This window comes from Chiloscyllium plagiosum, unplaced genomic scaffold (genome assembly GCF_037043375.1).
Source record: "Chiloscyllium plagiosum isolate Xiang-an unplaced genomic scaffold, Cpla_swu_hap1 HiC_scaffold_45, whole genome shotgun sequence".
Classification (NCBI taxonomy): domain Eukaryota; kingdom Metazoa; phylum Chordata; class Chondrichthyes; order Orectolobiformes; family Hemiscylliidae; genus Chiloscyllium; species Chiloscyllium plagiosum.
Window position 1 is genome coordinate 62,921,814 of NW_028270183.1, and position 18,121 is coordinate 62,939,934.

The following is an 18,121-nucleotide window of genomic DNA, read 5'->3' on the forward strand; positions in this document are numbered from 1 at the left end:
CACTCTCAAGAATTCCAATGGAAAGGGAGAAAGCATTTAATCTGTCTGGGTAATGAGTGCTGATTGGTAAAGGTATGGAGAGTGGACCAGGTGATGGTTGGCAGTTAACTGCCAATGCTTGTTGTGATTCGACTAAATTGGTGATGGCCATTCTCTGCCTCATTTGGCATGACAATACCTTGACCACTCAGGCAACCTGCCAATTGAAAACAAAACAAAGTTCAGTTGTCAACTGTCCATCACCATCTGACCAGTCCATTTTTCCATTGGGAACATCTCGATCAATCATTGTGCACTTTCCAACGCATCAGAACTGTTTTCTTGTTCAGTATAAAATGTTGTTTCCCTTTATGTCAAAATATTTCTGTATTTGCAAACAATCGTTTGAATTTGGGAACCTTTTGTTAACGGAGTATCCAACATCCAGCTGATATGATTAAAATGGAATCTAGTTTTCGAATTTGAAATGATTTAACCTCCTGACAAGCCCACTTTGTTCATGAAGATACTCTTTGAATATTGTATCAGTCTGGCTGTTGAAAGACAGCTTTGGAAAGTTGTTTACTTTGGTCAATTTCTATTTAATGAATTGCTGAAATGGTGAAAAATGCATTCTATTGCATTTACAAAACTAAGATATCTTGTGAAATCAGGAGATGTGCACAGTGCAAATAAAAATCCAATTTACTGCTGGCCTGGACAAGACTGGTAAACTTAAACTTGTGCTTATAGAGAAAGGATTGAGATCTTAACTGGCTCATTATCATCTAATGTATTGAGTTTAAACTTATGTCTATCTCTAAATTCTTCAAAGCTTTGATCCACGCTGTCTCTTGTACCCCTTATATACACACTCTGTTCTTAGGTTCTCTGATTGCTTTATATCTTTTTGTCCATGAGTATGGCCAAGCCCCCTTAATTAGCTGTACTTTACTGATAAACTTCCTCAGATGCCCTCTGGTCCTCATTCTCTCTTTGAAAGCCTGCTTAAAAGCCGGTTTCATGTTTTTGGTCTTGGTCCTTACTCTTCTGATACATGCCCAATAAACTTCCCCTGTTTGGCATTTGGTGCTTCCTTTTCTAGTTTGGAAGGTCGAACTCGAATAAATATAGGGTTAAAGACAGGATTCTTGGCAGTGTGGAGGAACAGAAGGATCTGGGTGTGCAGTACATAGATCCCTCAAAATTGCCACACAAATGAATAGGGTTGTTAAGAAAGCATTTGGTGTTTTGGCTTTCATTAACAGGGGGATCGAGTTTGAGAGCCGCGAGGTTTTGCGACAGCTCTACAAGTCCCTGGTGAGACCACACTTGGAATATTGTGTCCAGTTCTGGTCGCCCTACTGTAAGAAAGATGTAGAGGCTTTGGAGAGCATTCAAAGAAGCTTTACCAGAATGCTGTCTGGACTGGAGGGCTTGCCTTATGAAGAAAGGTGGAATAAGCTCAGACGTTTCTCTCTGGAGAGAAGGAGGAAAAGAGGAGACCTGATTGAGGTATACAAGATAATGAGAGGAATAGATAAAGTCAATAGCGAGACACTTTTCCCCAGGGCAGGATTGACTGGTACAAGGGGTCATATTTTTAAGATATTAGTAGAAAGGTATAGAGGAGACGTCAGAGGTAGGTTCTTTACGTAGAGAGTTGTGAATGCATGGAATGCATTGCCAGTGGTGGTGGTGGTGGAAGCAGAGTCATTAGGGACTTATAAGCGACTGCTGGACATGCTCATGTTTAGCAGTGAGTTGAGGGGTGTGTAGGTTGTTATTATATTTTACATGAGGATTAAACCTCGGCACACCATTGTGGGCCAATGGGCCTGTTCTGTGCTGTACTTTTCTATGTTCTATGTTAAAGCATCTCATAAATGTGAGTATTTAATGTCCACTTTGGCAGATTTAATTGATTCTAATTGGAATGTATCTGCCAAAGCTTTAGCAAAACTGAATCAGCAAACAGCTTCAAACTGTGCACACATCCATCATATAACATTGCTGCTCCACATTAACTTTTCAAATGTACTGCTCCATTCCAAATAGCGGACCACCCGCTCCCATTCATAGAAATTTGTTTCTGATGGATGGAAGTGGTTGTTTCGGTACTTCTGCCATTTTTATTTAACTCATCTCAAGTTACACTTTAGAATTTTACACTCAGGACAAGACTGTTTGTGTTAAGCTTTATCAATTTTGACCAGTCTGCCAGCTCTTCATGTTCTTGAATATTGGAATGGGACTGGGTTCTATCAGCCCTCTAGGGACAGGCTGCAGGTCATTAGGTGGATAATAATAAGGGAAGGAAGGAGTTTCAGTGGCTCTCATATTTCCACCTCCGTAGTATTTTATTGATCCCAAATTAGGGAAAGGATGGCCACTCAGGTGGTCAATGTAGAGTCTGTTCCCGCCAATGCTGGCAGTTTGTTAGCAGTAGGTGGGTCCCCCATTGTGTGGGAGACCTCCTGCTGCATCCTGGAGACATGCTTGCAGGATGTCCCTCCTAATGAAGTACCTTATGGCTCATAACAGGGCATCCCATCTGCATACTGGAACAGTCTCCTGTCCATGGTGGCGATCATTACGGGAACTGGAAATCAGAGTAAGTGAGTGTAAGAAGCCGTGAGGGCTGGAGTGTTCACAACATTCCCAGGACCAGGTTGGCAGGTCCTACTGAGACCATTAATAAGTCATTAAGATCCCCCAATTGGTGCATGGACACTGGGTTACTCCTACTCCTAGTAAGAGTACTGTGATTACTGCTGTTTCAGTGCTATCAAGCAAATAGTGAAGTGTGGCCATGTGATAAAATCATTTACATTCAGTGCTGAATACTTGAGACGTTTTGGTGAGAAACTGTATAATTCTTCTCGATGTTCTTAATACACTTTTTGTTTCATACAATGGTGATTTTCTACATAGGATTACAGAGGAAATACAGACCATTTGGCACAATCAGTTCATGCCAGTGCTTATGTTCCGCTCAAGGTGTTTCACATCTTTCCTCATCTAAATCGCCCATTGTAATTCTCTATTCCCATCCCTTCCAAGTGCTCGCCTTGAAATACATCTAAACAATTGATTTCTACTGTTCCGACTGGTCACATATTCCCCGTTCTCATCATTCTTTCAGTGAAGAGGTTTCTTCTGAATTCCCTTTTGGATTTCTTGAGGTACCATCTTATATTGACAGTCTCTAGTTACGTTCTACCCCGTAGTGAAATGTTTTCTCTGTACCTTCTCTTTTCAAAACCTTCCATAATTTTAGAACTGTCAGCCTTCTTTACAAGAGAGAAGTGAACAGCACAACAATTCTTCCTTGATATACACAGCCAGAAACTTGTGTAGCATTCTTATAAATCTTCTCTTCACTCTCTCTCATACATTCTATAATATGTCAACTCGAACTGCAGGCAATGCTCTTAATTATAGTCAACCAAATTTCTATAGTGACCCTACTTTCAAATCTATCCCTTTAGAGATAAATCTTAGAGCCGTGTTTGCATTTTTATGGCCTTTGGAACCTGTGGTGAAATTGTTAGTGACTGATGTAATTGTCTGAAATCCCTTTGTTTGTCTCCCTCACTTAGACGTGCATCTTTGAATAAGTGACCTGCACATTACTCCTACCAAGATGTAACACCTTACGTTTATCTGTGTGGATGTTCATTTGCTAATTATTTGAACATGCCATAAATTAATTAATGATCTCTTGCAACTTCTTGTAGTCCTCAGAATTGGCTACATTTCAACATTCCTTTCCAATTTGGTGTCATTGAATTGCTAATTTTTTTTCTCGTAATTAGATACAATATTAATTTGCAGTTTTACTTTATTTTGTTTTGAGTTTTTAGAGAGGTGCAGTAATCCACACGGTAACTATAACAACTAAATGTAGAATGACAGATAGATGAAAATTATTACACACAGAGGACTAATTCATAGACTCTATTAACTTCAAGGTCAAAACAGGGAATTATTTTTTACACGAATGATATGGTGAGATTATCCGTAGTGCAATCACTTTTGTCCATTTCTTTTTTGTTGCAGTTTATTTCCCCAGGTCTTTCTGTGCTACTGGTATGAAATTGAAAAGGCACCCATCCTCCATTTTAAACTAAATGATAATAAAAAAACAGCGTTTATATAAAATGTAACATGATTTATGAAACCATCCCTCTAGGCTTATACATATTCACAGCCATGTAGAGTTATATAGGGAGAGGCTGAAAGAGCTGGGGCTGATTTCCCTGGAGCGTTGGAGGCTGAGGGGTGACTTTATAAAGGTTTATAAAATCATCAGAGGCATGGATACAGTGAATACACAAGGTATTTTTCCGTGGGGTGGGTGGAGTCACATCTAAACCTCGTGAGTATAGGTTTAGAGTGAGAGGGGAAAAAGTTGAAAGTACCTAAGGAGTAACTTTTTCATGTAGGGGATGGTGTGTATGGAATGAACTGCCACAGGAAGCAGTGGAGGCTGGTGCAATTTCAACATTTAAAAGGCATCTGAGTGTGTAGACGAATAGGAGGGTTTAGAGGGATATGGGCCAAGTACTGGCAAATGGGATTAGATTAGTTTAGGATATCTGGTCAGCATGGGCAAGTGAGACTGAAAGATCTGTTTCCAAGTTGTACATCTCTATGACTCTATGATCTACCCCTTTGCTCTTAATGTACTAGTCTTAATGTACTAGTCGAATCTCTTTGGATTATCTTTAACATTATCTCCCAAGTTTATCTCATTTTCCCTCCTCATTTCCCTCTTTACAATATCCCTGCACCTCTTGTACTCTTCGGGATTCACTTGATCTCATTTCTCTATATCTAATATACGTATCATTCTTAATCTGAACCAGAGCCTCAATATCTTTATTCCTCCAGTGTTCCCTCCTCTTTCCAGCCTTATCTTCACACTAACAGGAACATCACGCCTCTGAACTCTCGTTATCTCACTTCTGAAAGCCTCACTCCTGCCGGCCGTCCCTTGAGCTGCAAACAGTCTACTCCAATCAACCCTTGAAAGTTTTTGTCTCATACTATCAAAATTTGCCCTCGTCCAATTAAGAACTTTAACTTATATATAATGCCAATCCTTTCCATAAATATTTTACAACTAATCGAATTATGACCCCGGCCCCAAAAAGCTCCCCTAGTAACCATTCCGTCCCTTGCCCTACCTTATATCACAAGAGTAGGTCAGGTTTGCTCCTTCTGTGATAGTTACATCTGCATATTAATGAAGAAAATTGACTTTAGCACTTTCCAAATTCCTCACCATCCAAGCTCTTAAGACCATGGCTGTCCCACTTTATGTTTGGAAGGTTAAAATTTGCTATTATTCCAATCCTATTATTCTCACGTATAAATAAGATCTTTCGACATATTTGCTACTCAATTTCACTCTGAATACTGGGGGGACTATTACAATCGCATCAAAGTAATCATGCTTTTCTTATTTCTGAGTTCCATCCACATAGCTTCACTAGACCATCCCTCAGAAATCCCTTGCGTTAGAACAATAGTAATGTTTCACCACAAGAAAAAATGACTCCAATCTCCTTCGAGCTCTTCTTACTTCTGCCGTACCTTTGATGATGGGAGGGGCTTTGAACATAAATTATTCAATTTACTGGTGATGGTTAGTAGCTGAAAATAAAGATACTATGGGTGACTTGGGTGATGGGAAATAAAAGGTTACATTGTGTGGAAGGAACATTCTGGATAGAAACAAGAATTTTAAAAAACGAACTCCATTCCGTGTTTGGAGTCCTTGTTGGTTCAACCTGTGCTTTGGTCTATAATGCAAAATTACAGAAAAATATTAATAGCAATTTAAAATAAAATGTTAGGATATTGGAAGAACAGCTAAGAGCTTCAAAGCTTGACAGACGGCTTGTGGGAAAGGATATGGAAAGCAGCAGGGTTTCCAGAACTTCTCATCTCTGCCTTCCCTGATCGAAATCAACCTGTGATTTATAATTGTTGAGGATTGTTCTTCATTAATATCGGTGTGTCAGATAGATCTCAGTCTCAGGGAGGTGTGACGTGCTTCTTTGTTTTGTGATGAACTCAGGGGAACATACAATAGTAAGGGGGTAAACCCAAAGGGGTGCAGGAGCAGAGGATCCCCCGTGTGTATGTGCACAAATCAGGGAATGTACCATGATACATGGACAGAAGAGCAAATAAACCCTACTTCATCACCCTACGCTGTAGAGAACAAACACACAGCAATTATGTTAAACTGAAATAAAACAGTCTCTTGTCTCACCTGGAATGTTGCATCTAGTTCAGGTGCCAAGTTTTTGAAAAAAATGCAAAGTTATGAGATTGGGTGCGTGACTGATTCACAACACTATTCCCGGGATGATTCACCTCACCAACTCTGAGAAATTGGGACTGTTCTCCTCTGCTGATAGTTTCCAGACTCTGTGAATATTTGCTATGATTGGTTCTCAATTCCGTCTTGCGTCATATAGATCTCAATGGCTGAATATTTCAGGTACTCATGAGCTGTGCCTTGCCTGATCACAGCGCCCTCTGATTTATTATTTTTGAGGGTTGCTGTTCAGTAATATCCCTGTATCAGACAGGTCTCAGTCTCATTCCCTGGGATTTGACAGGTGTGGTGTGTCAAGTAGATCCCAGGAATTGTGCTCCATGAGATTTATGTGTGAGAAAAACTCCAGTTCTGAGAATCCGCCCTTGGATTGTGCACGTGTTGTGTCTGAATACCTGACTGAACGTTGACATTTTTGGCTGATGAATGTTTCGTTGGGCGCTTTAGGTGTCGATTTCTGCATTACTAACCCAGGCTGCCCTGACATTGGGAGTACTTTTAGTTTAGACAGTGTAGAGTAAACTTTCAAACTCCGTTGTCTGCCTTTTTTCGGCTTCTGGTGGAGCCTATAAAATTATCATGAGGTGACCCGAGGCCGTGACCCTTGGTGCATAAGCGGAAATGTTCTCTAATCATTCTGCCTCTGGAGTGTTCCATCAGGCATATCATGAGAAAGATGTATTTACATTAGTGGGCTGCATGGTAGCGCAGCATTAAACTAAATGACTGGATAAAATACAACCAAACAGAACAAGCGAAAGTATTTGGCTGGGAAAGGAGTAGGATGTGGGAAAGTGTATTATTACTGACTGGCCTTGAAGAAAGAATTAAGCAAACTCAAGGTTAGTGCATATTCATTCGAGATTTATTAACCATTTCAGAAAGCATTTTTATCCAAACGGTTGATGTAAAAGCTAACAGAAGTGAATATAATGGCTGGATGCCACATTGAGACGAGAACACATGCGCTGTGAGGTGGGAATTTTCTGTACATCAGTAACAGTCACAAGAAAGGGAATACAAAGGCTCATCAGAAAGGGTAGGCAACCATTCTGAGTAAGGAACAAATAAAAACAAAACAAACGGGCTTCAAACAACTGGGAAGCTACAAATTCTTCCAACCACAACCATCTCAAAGATATCAAAGTAAGAAGGAAAATCCATCAATAATTGTCTCAGTTACACGCTGATAAACTGAAGTAATCTCACTGTTAGAGTCAGCAACAGGACAGATTGGAGGTTGGGAATTCAGAGACCTTGATAAGCAGATCAGGAAAATCAAAGGGGTCCACAACTCATTCACTTAACCTGGAAAAGAGAGAGAAAGCAATGACGCAGATATTTATGATCAGGGACTTTCAGATTTAATGTTTATTCAATGGCACACTTAGAGATTTCACAAAACATATTGGTATGCTTGGCGTGAGAAAGATGTGATTATTCTCACCTTCACCAGAGTGACGGCAGCGCTGTAGAAAATACTCAGGAAGAACAAGGTGATGAACGTGGAAGCAGTTGTCCAGATGTTGCTGTTATCATCCTCATAGTCTTCAATCCAAGTGCCGATCTATTGAATCTATGAATATAAAGCCGAGAGAACGCATTTAGATTGTTTATTGATCCAGATCGATCTATCTGCATCCAAGTCATGTAATTGGAGACCATTACATCTTCATAAAGCAGTCAGGTATTTCTCAAGTGTGACTCTTATCTGGTTCTATTAGTGCATTATTGACTCAGCAAGAAATTACAAATACTAACTGCACATGTTCTTTCTTCATTGTCCATGTCAGAACTTTTTAAATTATTTTTCTTTTCATCTATTATTTAAGGATATTATTATTTGAGGAATGCTTATTACGAATGATGATTTTAATTATATCATTATATTATAAATATAGGCTGTGACAGCACTTTAGTTGAAAATTGTAGCCATCTCTGAATAAAAGTTCAAATGCGATTCTCATCTTTTATATTGGTGACCAATTGCTTGGCAAATCATGAATATAAGTGCCATCACAGTCAGGACATTGCTTCATATTTTAGTTTGTAGGATCTGTATATTTAGGAATAAGTTTTTGTACGTGTGTCCCTTAATTTATTTGATCTACTGCTTGGTGTGTTTGGTTTCCCTTTAATGTTTGTGTATGTGGTTATAAGAGTCTCTGACTTCACTCTAGCCCATGTTGGAGTCTGTGCATGAATAAACATATTCCTGTTCCTTTACTGCTGGTGTGCTCATGTGTTCGTGCACCCAAAGTTTGGTCTTTTCACATTGTGTAAGCATCATCATGCTAATATGCCACTTCGTTGCTGCCTATGCTTATCTTGTAATGCCTTTGTGAGTGTTCACTTTTCATTAGTGGTATCTAAAACGTGTGCTTATGTGTCTGTTTCAGATCCTACCTACACTGGGCTATTTTCATGTTTATGCTTCATAAATGTTAGCATGCAATGTTATGTTTTGATGGATGTTTATATTTAGATGATGATGTTTGCTTGTGTGGCAATCTTTCCCAAACCATCTCCTGATAAGCTTGTTTGTGCTATTGTTTGTGGATGCTTGCTGATGCTTGTGCCCATTATCCTTATTTAATAAACGCCCCTCTATTTGTTCATCTATGCACTTGTGTGTCTGCATGTGAGACTCTGAATTTGTGTGTGCGTGTGATATTGTATACATGCTGATCAATGTGGTTTAAAAATAACTAATTAAGCTGCCTCTGTCATCGTATGTTTGTGATTCTGAAAATGGGAAAATAATGATATTAATGTTTATCTCTGTGCACTTACGTGCCTGTGTGAGTTGACATGTGGGAGGACATTTCTCGGAATATGTATCTGTGTGTTCATGTGTGTATGTCTGTACGCATTGTGCTGTATGAATGTATATGTATTCATGCCCATTTGTGTGTTACCGTGTGTCGATGTTTCTCATGGTTATATGTGAGTCCTCCTGTTCATTTGTGCAAATGATTTTCTTTTGGTGTATGTGAGTTTCTGTATGAGCTTAGGTGAGTGTTCAAGTACCACTTGCATGTGTGGCTCTGTGCGAGTATGCATGTGTGACATCTTATCTATATGCACATTTGAGTGTGCACATAAATATGTGTCATTACGTGTGTATTTGCGATCATCTCTCTGCATCTGTTCTTATACCAGATTGCAATTTTTATTATTCTAATTTATTGTTCTAATTTTAATGCATTGCCCATAATTAGATTTGACCTTGGTGTTACAGGAAACATTTCCCATCGTCGTGCAGAGATAAGCGTTTTATGAGCAACTCTTCTGTTGCAGTGATAGAACTTCTGTCTCTGAGAGAAAAGGCGAGTTCAAATCCCCACTGCCCCAGAGATAACATTTCTGAATATGTTTATTAGAAAATGTCTACTTGTGTTCTGTCTGTGAATCAAAATGATATCAGGTATTCGAATACCAGAATTGATCCCATGTGCTCCAGTAAACTGAGACAAAACTATGGAATTCAAACTGGGACGATGCAAACACCAGTTTTGGATTATGGGAATCAATGTTAATCATTTGTTAACAGAGCCAAGCGTGTCTAACTTGCTTCAAAGGTATTGTTTTGCATGGAAATGTAAAATCTTTGGACAGTAAGCAAGAAGCTGACTGTTCCTGTTCGCAACTGGGTTACATTACAGAGGACATCTACCATGAAAACTCTGGACAGGGAGCAAGAGGACAGACCATTCATCGTTCCCCTCCCCTCTGCTCCACAACAACTTATCTGTTGATTCTCTTTGGTGTGAAAGTGAAGATACATTCTGTCAACTCATGCGCTGGCGCAAGATCCCTGGCAGTTCCCCAGAAACAAAGGTTACATTCAAACTGTTCTGCACTCTTTACGATTGGTATGTTCCAATCAAATTTAATTTTAAAGTGTCTTAAATTTACATTTCCAATTGTTGCAATTTGGCAGTTTAAAACTGACATGAATTTTGTAAGAATGTCCAATCGGGGGAATCAAAAACACCAAGTTCAAAACTCGTGCCCTCCCCTTGACTTAAATGGACATTGTCAGATTTTGTCACAGAGGGATTTAGGATGGATAAGGTACTTGGTGGAATCCTGCAATGAGTGAGCTTTACTCTGTCTCTGACACAGGGTGTATCTGAGCAGGGAACATTAACTGCACAAGACACTTGTTACAGACCTGTTAATAATCCACTTTAACTACACAGATGGAATGTAAGTCAGAGTGAGAAACAACTAATTCAGTATTTAACACACAGCTGGAGGAAAAAAAAACACTTCATTACTTCTGTTGAATTATTAAATGCAACTTTGAGATTTTTATTGACATGAATTAACTGTGTCCATCAGTGCAAGTGAAATGTTTACAAAACTCGGTTTACCGCTAGATTTATCGACTGTTCTGTTGATGATCTTCAATGGAATCGCTTCATGTCCCACCACACAGGAGTAAGAAGCACCGCTGGCCCACTCCTCCGCTGTAATGGATAACAGGCTGTAGATGAAGAAGGAGGTGTTGTCACTCTCCGCCATCACCTCGGTGTTCTTGTAGTTACTGGGATTCACCGGCTTGTCATTGTTTGTCCACTTGACGAAGATCTCTCGGCGGGAGAAACCTCTCACTAAACAGGTGAGGGAGAGAAACCTCTGAGCGGAGATTTCTTCTGTTGGTGGCAGGAGGACCGACACTGATGGCTCCAGCGGATTAATCACTGCAGAATATTTGAGACAAATATAAATCAACCAAAAAAATCCTGAACCAATATCACAATTTCACTAAATATTAAAACACGCCATTTTAAATTTGGGGTTTATTCACTTTCATTTTCGAAAGGAGCAGAATGGTACACATACTGTTCAGTAAAAAATAGAACGTTTAATGTGAATGTTGCCTCCATGTTTCCAGCCCACAACGAGGACATTCTGTCCATTTGTCATTGCTGATGGTGACGTCACAACCCAGGCTTCTTCCCACATTCTCTGACTTAATCAGAATACAATATCCTTTGGTCCATCTTTTTCTTAATCAGCTAATTAGCTATCCTGCCTTCAGATGCATCGTTAATGCCCCCAACGGTGTTGGTTCATTTCCAAACAAAGCCTGTCATTGATGTAACTGGATCTGGATTACACATGGGATCCTTTGTGCTTTAATCTCACCGCTCACCTTTCTCCTTGTGGATGGAGTCTCTCAGCGGAGTCGGTAGATTCTGATGGTACACCACACATTCAAAAGTAACGCCACTCAGCCAGGCTTCAGTAGAAATGTTTAATTTGCTGATCACGCTGTCGGGATTCTGTCCAGGCTGCTCAGCAATCTCTGATTTCAGAGGCTTCTTTTCTTGTCTCCAGGTCACATTGACTCCAGAAGGAAGATTGGACACAACGCAGGTAAACGTCACCGTCGCCTCCAGTAAGACTTGTTCTACTGGCGGTGGGAGGATTTTAACGGTGTTAGGGTGGCACTCGGTATCTTCTATGAAACAAAAATCAAAGTCAATGAAAAATGCCCCTTTCTGATACAAACAGCCAATCTTCAGATTCCTCCTTCACAGGGTGAAGACACCACCTTCAAAATGGCAAATCCAACTATTGCTGAAACGATGCTTACTATTGTTGATGTATTTTGATCTGTGAAACATTTGTGATTACCTATAACATACCCTGTGTAATTATTCCTAAAGAACACTGGCTTTGTAACAAGTGAAACCTGTGAAAAAAGTAAAATCATCGAAGATACCATCATGTAACCCATGAAATTATCTTTCTTTCGGAGTTTGTCTCTCACTTAAGACCATCTATTGATACTTGTGAGAAGAGTAATCTGAATATAATGAGTTCATTTCCATGTTCATAACCTTTAGGTGCAAGTGCTGCTGGTCACACTGACTGCCAAATCACATCCCAAATTTTGGACAATTTATAATAAATAATAATTATTCTCTTTGCAGAGTTCTAAAGTGTTACAGGAGCGGTGTACAGCCATGGAAATTCTGTTCATTATATTTAACGTGATCAAAAATACTTTGCGTTATTGGTGTGATGTCATTCTCTAATTTATGTCATTGTTCCTCGTGGGCTGTGTTTGGAGTAGATCTGAAAACAAGACATTGAGTACATCACTGGATATCGAGAAGGACACCCATCTCCTAAAGTCTTTGCCTCCATTCAGTTAGTTCATAACTGGTCTGTACTTTTACTTTATTTACCAAGCTGCATTTTTTAATTTCTTCATAGAGCAGGGGAGCAAAAAAACAAACAAAAGCATCTTAAATTAATCTACAAACGCGATGGAAATGTCACTAATGTTATAGACATCCACTACTCACTGTGTAAACATCATCACCCCAAACAGGCTAAATCAGCCTGTCTCAAGTTCCTCGTTCATTCATCCCTATTGTAGCATTCCCACCAGAATTTATTCTCCTGCCTCATCCACTAATTACAGAGAGCATCTTAAAGAAGCTCAGTGAGATCACGTTTATCCCAGTTCATCAAATGTGACAGCCACTTGGTCTGTGGTCTGATCCCATAAATGAAGTTAAAGAGCTCAGTACCAGATAAAAATCGATGTCGTACAATGTCCAACCAACAGGTCATTCCTGAGCAGGGAATGAAGAATTGAACGCATTTTGATTTATTTTCAAGTAAGGGTCACTGCATATGTTAACCACGTCAATTTGATAGAGGTTCAGAATAAGGCTGTTCGGCCAATCCAGAGTTTAGATCAGAATGATGCTGGAAAAGCACAGCAGGTTAGGAAGCATCCGACGAGCAGGAAAATCGACGTTTCGGGCGAAAGCCATTCTCCTGCCTTCTCTCCGTACTAAACAAGAGCCGATCTATCTCTGGCTTGAGTACACACAATGGCCTGGCCCCCACAGCCCTCTGCAGCAACATGTTCCACAGACTCATTACACTCTGGCTGAAGAAACCCTCCCCATCTCAGTTCTAAACGGTGCCCCTTTGACCCTGAGACTGTGCCTTTGGGTCCTAGTCTCGCCTACCAGTCAAAGCATCTATTCCACATTCACTCGACCTCAGTCTCTCAGTATTTTCTATGTTTCAATCAGATATCTCTCCAATATCCCCCTCCACCCCAAACTTATCCTTGAAGCAGCTACCAGGCAAGTATTCAGCACTCTGAATGCCTCTCCCAGCATGATCAGGCTATTTAACAAAGCTCACTGTCTATATATCTATCTTCAACAGAGACGAAACATGCTTTTCTGACTTGCCAAAAGGTTGAATTATGAGCAATGCTAATGTAACACTCAAACTGAAATGAGACACGTGGCATGTTGGGAAACGAGAAGCTGTACCGTGCTGTTTACTACGCCTGATAAATTAGTGTGTTTGATTCACATCAGAGTTCAGAATGATTTGTAGCTCTCTCAGTCTGTGTCTCTTACCCTGGAGTGCGGTGATGTTTTTACTTTGAGTGTTCTCTCCATGAGTGACCTGGTAGGTATAGACCACACTGTTGAACCATTCACCATAAGGGACCATCATCCGACTCGTCACCGAGAAGTTCCCGTTCGCCTCACACACGGGAGACGTGAAGAAGCCAGAATCCAAGGGTCGGCCATTTTTCAACCAACTCACGGTGATTGACTTCGGACGGAACTCGATGATTGAACAGACGACGGTTGCAAACTTGCTGCTTGCGATGTCTTCACTGGAGCTCACAGTTAGGAGAAGGGTTGGTGGGAGAATATCTGGACCTTTAGGAAACACATCACATACATTATCTGACGAATTTCATAACAAATACAATCAGTTCTCATATATCAAGGTTTCTTGTGGTTAATGTATACAAGAATCATAATTGTGCAGAGTGCTGGAGAAGCTGGGATCCACACAGAAAGATCAGCAGGACAATGTGAAAGGCTAAACTTAGAGGACACAGAAAGGGAGTCAAGGAGGCACAGAAACTATAGGCTGGTAACATCAGAAGGGAGATAGCAACGTTGGATGGTATTCATTCTAATGACAGAGTCTGATGAACAAGGCAGACGAATTACTGGCATAAATGAAGATATGATGCCGTTGCTGTCACGGAGACATATTGAGAGCCGGGCAGGAGTGGCTATTCAATATTCCAGAATTTAGTGCCTTCAGGCGAGACAGGGAAAGATAGAAAATGATGGGGGCGGGGGTGTGCGGTACAGAATGTTGCTTCTGTCGCAATTCTGACAAGAGTATTTTAGGCTGTAAAGAGAAATGAAATCATGGATACCTCCTTGAACAAAGGCAAATGGACAGTACTTCAAAACCAAAACACAGCAAACATAACTATTGGCAGAGCACGATAGACCTTACTATAGGTCCAAAAGACCAAGTGCAAATACATGGGCAAATTTCAGAGACATGTAAATTAAATAGGGGAATGAGAAAAGAGGTTTTTAACTTCCTCAGCATAGGCTTGGATATTCATTTTGTCAAAAATTTACAGGGAGCACAATTCTGAAAATGCCCCCAGGAGAATATTTGAACAAAGTATGTGTTTAATACAGAGAATTTTAATCCAGACCTTGCAAGAGAGGGGTGAACCTCAACTTAACTTTAGGGAATGAAGTCGACCCAGTGGGTAAAACATCAATGGTGGAGCACTTTGCAGACAGTGATCGTAAATCAGTTGGATTTCAGATTGTACTGCAAAGGAATAGAAATTGGCCCAAAGTTCTGAAAAGGGGAAGGACAATTTTAGTAAGATCAGGTAATGACTTGACCAGAGTGGACTGGAAGCTGAAACTTATTGGTAAATCTGAGTCAGAGCAGTGTGACACATTTAAGAAAGAGATCGGAAAATCACAGGGAGGACATTTCCCAGGAAGCCACTGTGTGGTACCAAGAATGCAGCGGGCTCTGGACACCAAAGGGCATGGAGGGGGAGATAAAGAGAAACAAGGGAGGCTTCTGGTCTATACTGAAATCTCAAAACAATAGAAACTAATATGGAGTACAGTACGTGCAAGGGGGAGTTTGAAAGACAAAGGAATTAGAAGAGCAAAAGGGACCATGAGAAAATAATAGCAGTCAAAATAAAGGAAAATATTTTTAAAAGTTACAGACTCATTCATAATAAAAGAATTATTCGGGAAACAGTAATGCCCATTAAGTGTTATTATTGGAGTGGAGCTGGAGGGTTTGGTTGTGGTCAAAACGAATGTGTTGTGTCAGTGTTCACTAGTAAGAGGGACAGTGTGGGGACAGAAATAATGGAGGGGTATTGTGATGTACTTTCAGAAATTAGGACACATGACGTGATGTTCTGTGTTGTCTTGCTGAAAGAAAATTGGTTATATTTCCAGGGCAGGTGAAAAGTATACCAAGCGGTTGAGCGATGCAAAGGATGAAATAGTTGGGTCGCTGACAATAATTTAGAATTCCTGTCTGGCCACAGCAGTTGTGCCAAGTGAGTGTAGATCAGCCAACGTTGCACTGTTATGCAGGACGAAGGAAGGGATAAATAATGAAAACACAGATCTGTCAAGCTAGTCTCAGTGGTAAGGAAACTATTGAGAAGTGAAATTAGTCTTCATTTGGAAGATAAATCAACAATTTTCAGCACGGTTTTATTGAGAGGAAGTCACGTGTAACAATTTGATAGTAGTTTTCAGAGAGATAACTCAATGTCCAGATGATAGCAATAATCAGAGCCAATGGGATCCAAGTTAATTTGACAGATTGGATCTAGAACTGGCTGAGTGATGGGAGCAGGGGATAATAGTCATCGGGTGTCTGCGTGACTGGAAATCTATGTCTCCTGGTGTTCTGTAGGGATTGGTGTTGATGTCCATGCTATTTCTCTTACATACCAATGATTGAGACTCAAATTTAGGAGGATTAACCAGTGAATTCACAGATGAAATGAAAACTGTCATGTTGGTAAGTCATGAGCATAATGGCTTTAGATTGCAGGAGGATATAAAAGGGTTGGTTGTATGTGAAGAGAAAAGTTGCAAATGGAAATTATTCTGAATAAATGTAAGGTGATGTAATTCGGCAGAAGAATCTGTGAGGTATGACGTTTTGAATGATGGAACCCTGGAAAGGCCTGAGGATCTTTGGTGCATGTACCCACCGATCCCCTATAGTACTGTGTCGTCTGGATAAAGAGGCTAAGAAGGTGGTTGGATATTTGCTTTTATTAGCCTAGACATTGACAATGAAGAGTGGTGAGATGATACTGGAACTTAATAAAACACTGGTTAGGCCATACTGAAGCGTTGTGTGCATGTTATGGAAGGAATGTGATTACACTGAAGGCAGTATTGATGAGATTTGTCAGGGTCTTGCCTGGGTTGGAGGGTTTTAGTTATGAAACTAGTTTAGATAGACAGGGGTTTTCCTTGGAGCAGAGGAGAATTAGGGAGAAGATTACAATGATGTCTAGAATTATTTTAGGCATAGACAGGGTAAACTGGATGAAACCTTTCCCCTTGATGGAGAGATCAATGCCCCAGGGGCACAGGGTGAAGGTAAGGCCAGGAGGTTCCAAGTGGATCTCAGGGGAAAACAAAATCAAACAGAGGGTGGTGTTAGCCTGGAGCTCAGCACCTATAAGTCATGTAGAGACTGAGCCCCTCATTATAAGTATGAAGTATCCTTGCAAGGGCAAGTCACACAAGGCTGGCACATGAGACTGGAATAGTTAGGTGGCTGTTATTGATAGGCCTGAATTGGATGGATCAAAGGGCCTTTTTCCTGTGCTGTATAAGGTGAGTCTGTGAAAACGGTTATAAATAATGCCTTATTCATGTTAATCACAGATGATCTGTTTATCTCAGTTCCTACAACACGTACCTGGACATGGCATTTCTTTGCTCTTGTGTGACCCGCTGTGTTGAACCTCACAGGAGATTTTGCTGGGGCAATCTACCGCTGACCCGGGCAGGGTTAACTGGCTGCTCAGGGTATAGGTTCCCTTCTTGTTTCTCACTGATGGGTAAGTCTTCAATCCAGTCGTGATTAGCTCCCCACCTTTCTTCCAGGTTACCTTGGTGACGTCAGGAGAATAGTCCATCGCCAAACAACCAAAGATCACAGAACCGGCGTTGTGCTCCTGACAGGAGGAGACCAGGCCATAAAGCGTGGGGGGAGATGGTGTCTCTACAATAGAATGACCAATTGAGCACGTTAGTTTCTGTTAATTTGACCTTATCAGTTACTCAAATGTATCCTCAGCTGTAAACGTTTGCCAGTATGCTCCCGCTGAAGTCGACAGCATAACTGGGGTTTATTTTTGTTTCCTATCAGTTGCTGATCATGATCATTGGTTCCCTCTTTAGAAACATGCCCTCGACCTTGACCATTGCCATATAATTTCGGAAGAAGAACATCCTGATCCCACCCCAGTAACTGTTTGAAGATCTCACCAACTGACACTTCCACTGGATTGCTGTGAAGAGCAGAGAAGTTTCACAAACTACAAACAAAGGAAATGCAGATTCATCGAAATTCTACAGTGTGTGCAAACAGGCCATTTGGCCCAACTAGTCCACACCCACCCTCTGAAAAGTAACGCATCCAGACCCATTCCCCTACCCTATTATGCTACAGTTAACCCTGACTAATGCACCTAACCTCCCAATCACTGAACACAACATTTGCAATTCCCCCAGCTTGCACATCTTTGGAGTGTGGGAGGAAACGCACACAGACATGGGGAGAAAGTGCCAACTCCACACAGATAGTCACCCGAGGCTGGAATGGAACCTGAGTCCCTAGCACTGTGAGGCAGCAGCACTAACCACGGAACCAGCGTACTGCCCCATGAGGTGCCGT

The 18,121-nt window shown here is 40.8% G+C and overlaps 1 gene segment (V, D, J or C); it reads right to left on the minus strand.

Annotated features, from left to right (window-relative positions):
- Positions 1 to 10,523: 10,523 nt before the first annotated feature.
- LOC148136698 (Ig heavy chain C region-like) lies at positions 10,524 to 17,418 on the minus strand. The segment is given in 4 exon segments: positions 10,524 to 11,043; positions 11,499 to 11,807; positions 13,744 to 14,055; positions 17,141 to 17,418. Coding segments are annotated over 4 exon segments (1,233 nt in total).
- Positions 17,419 to 18,121: the final 703 nt, after the last annotated feature.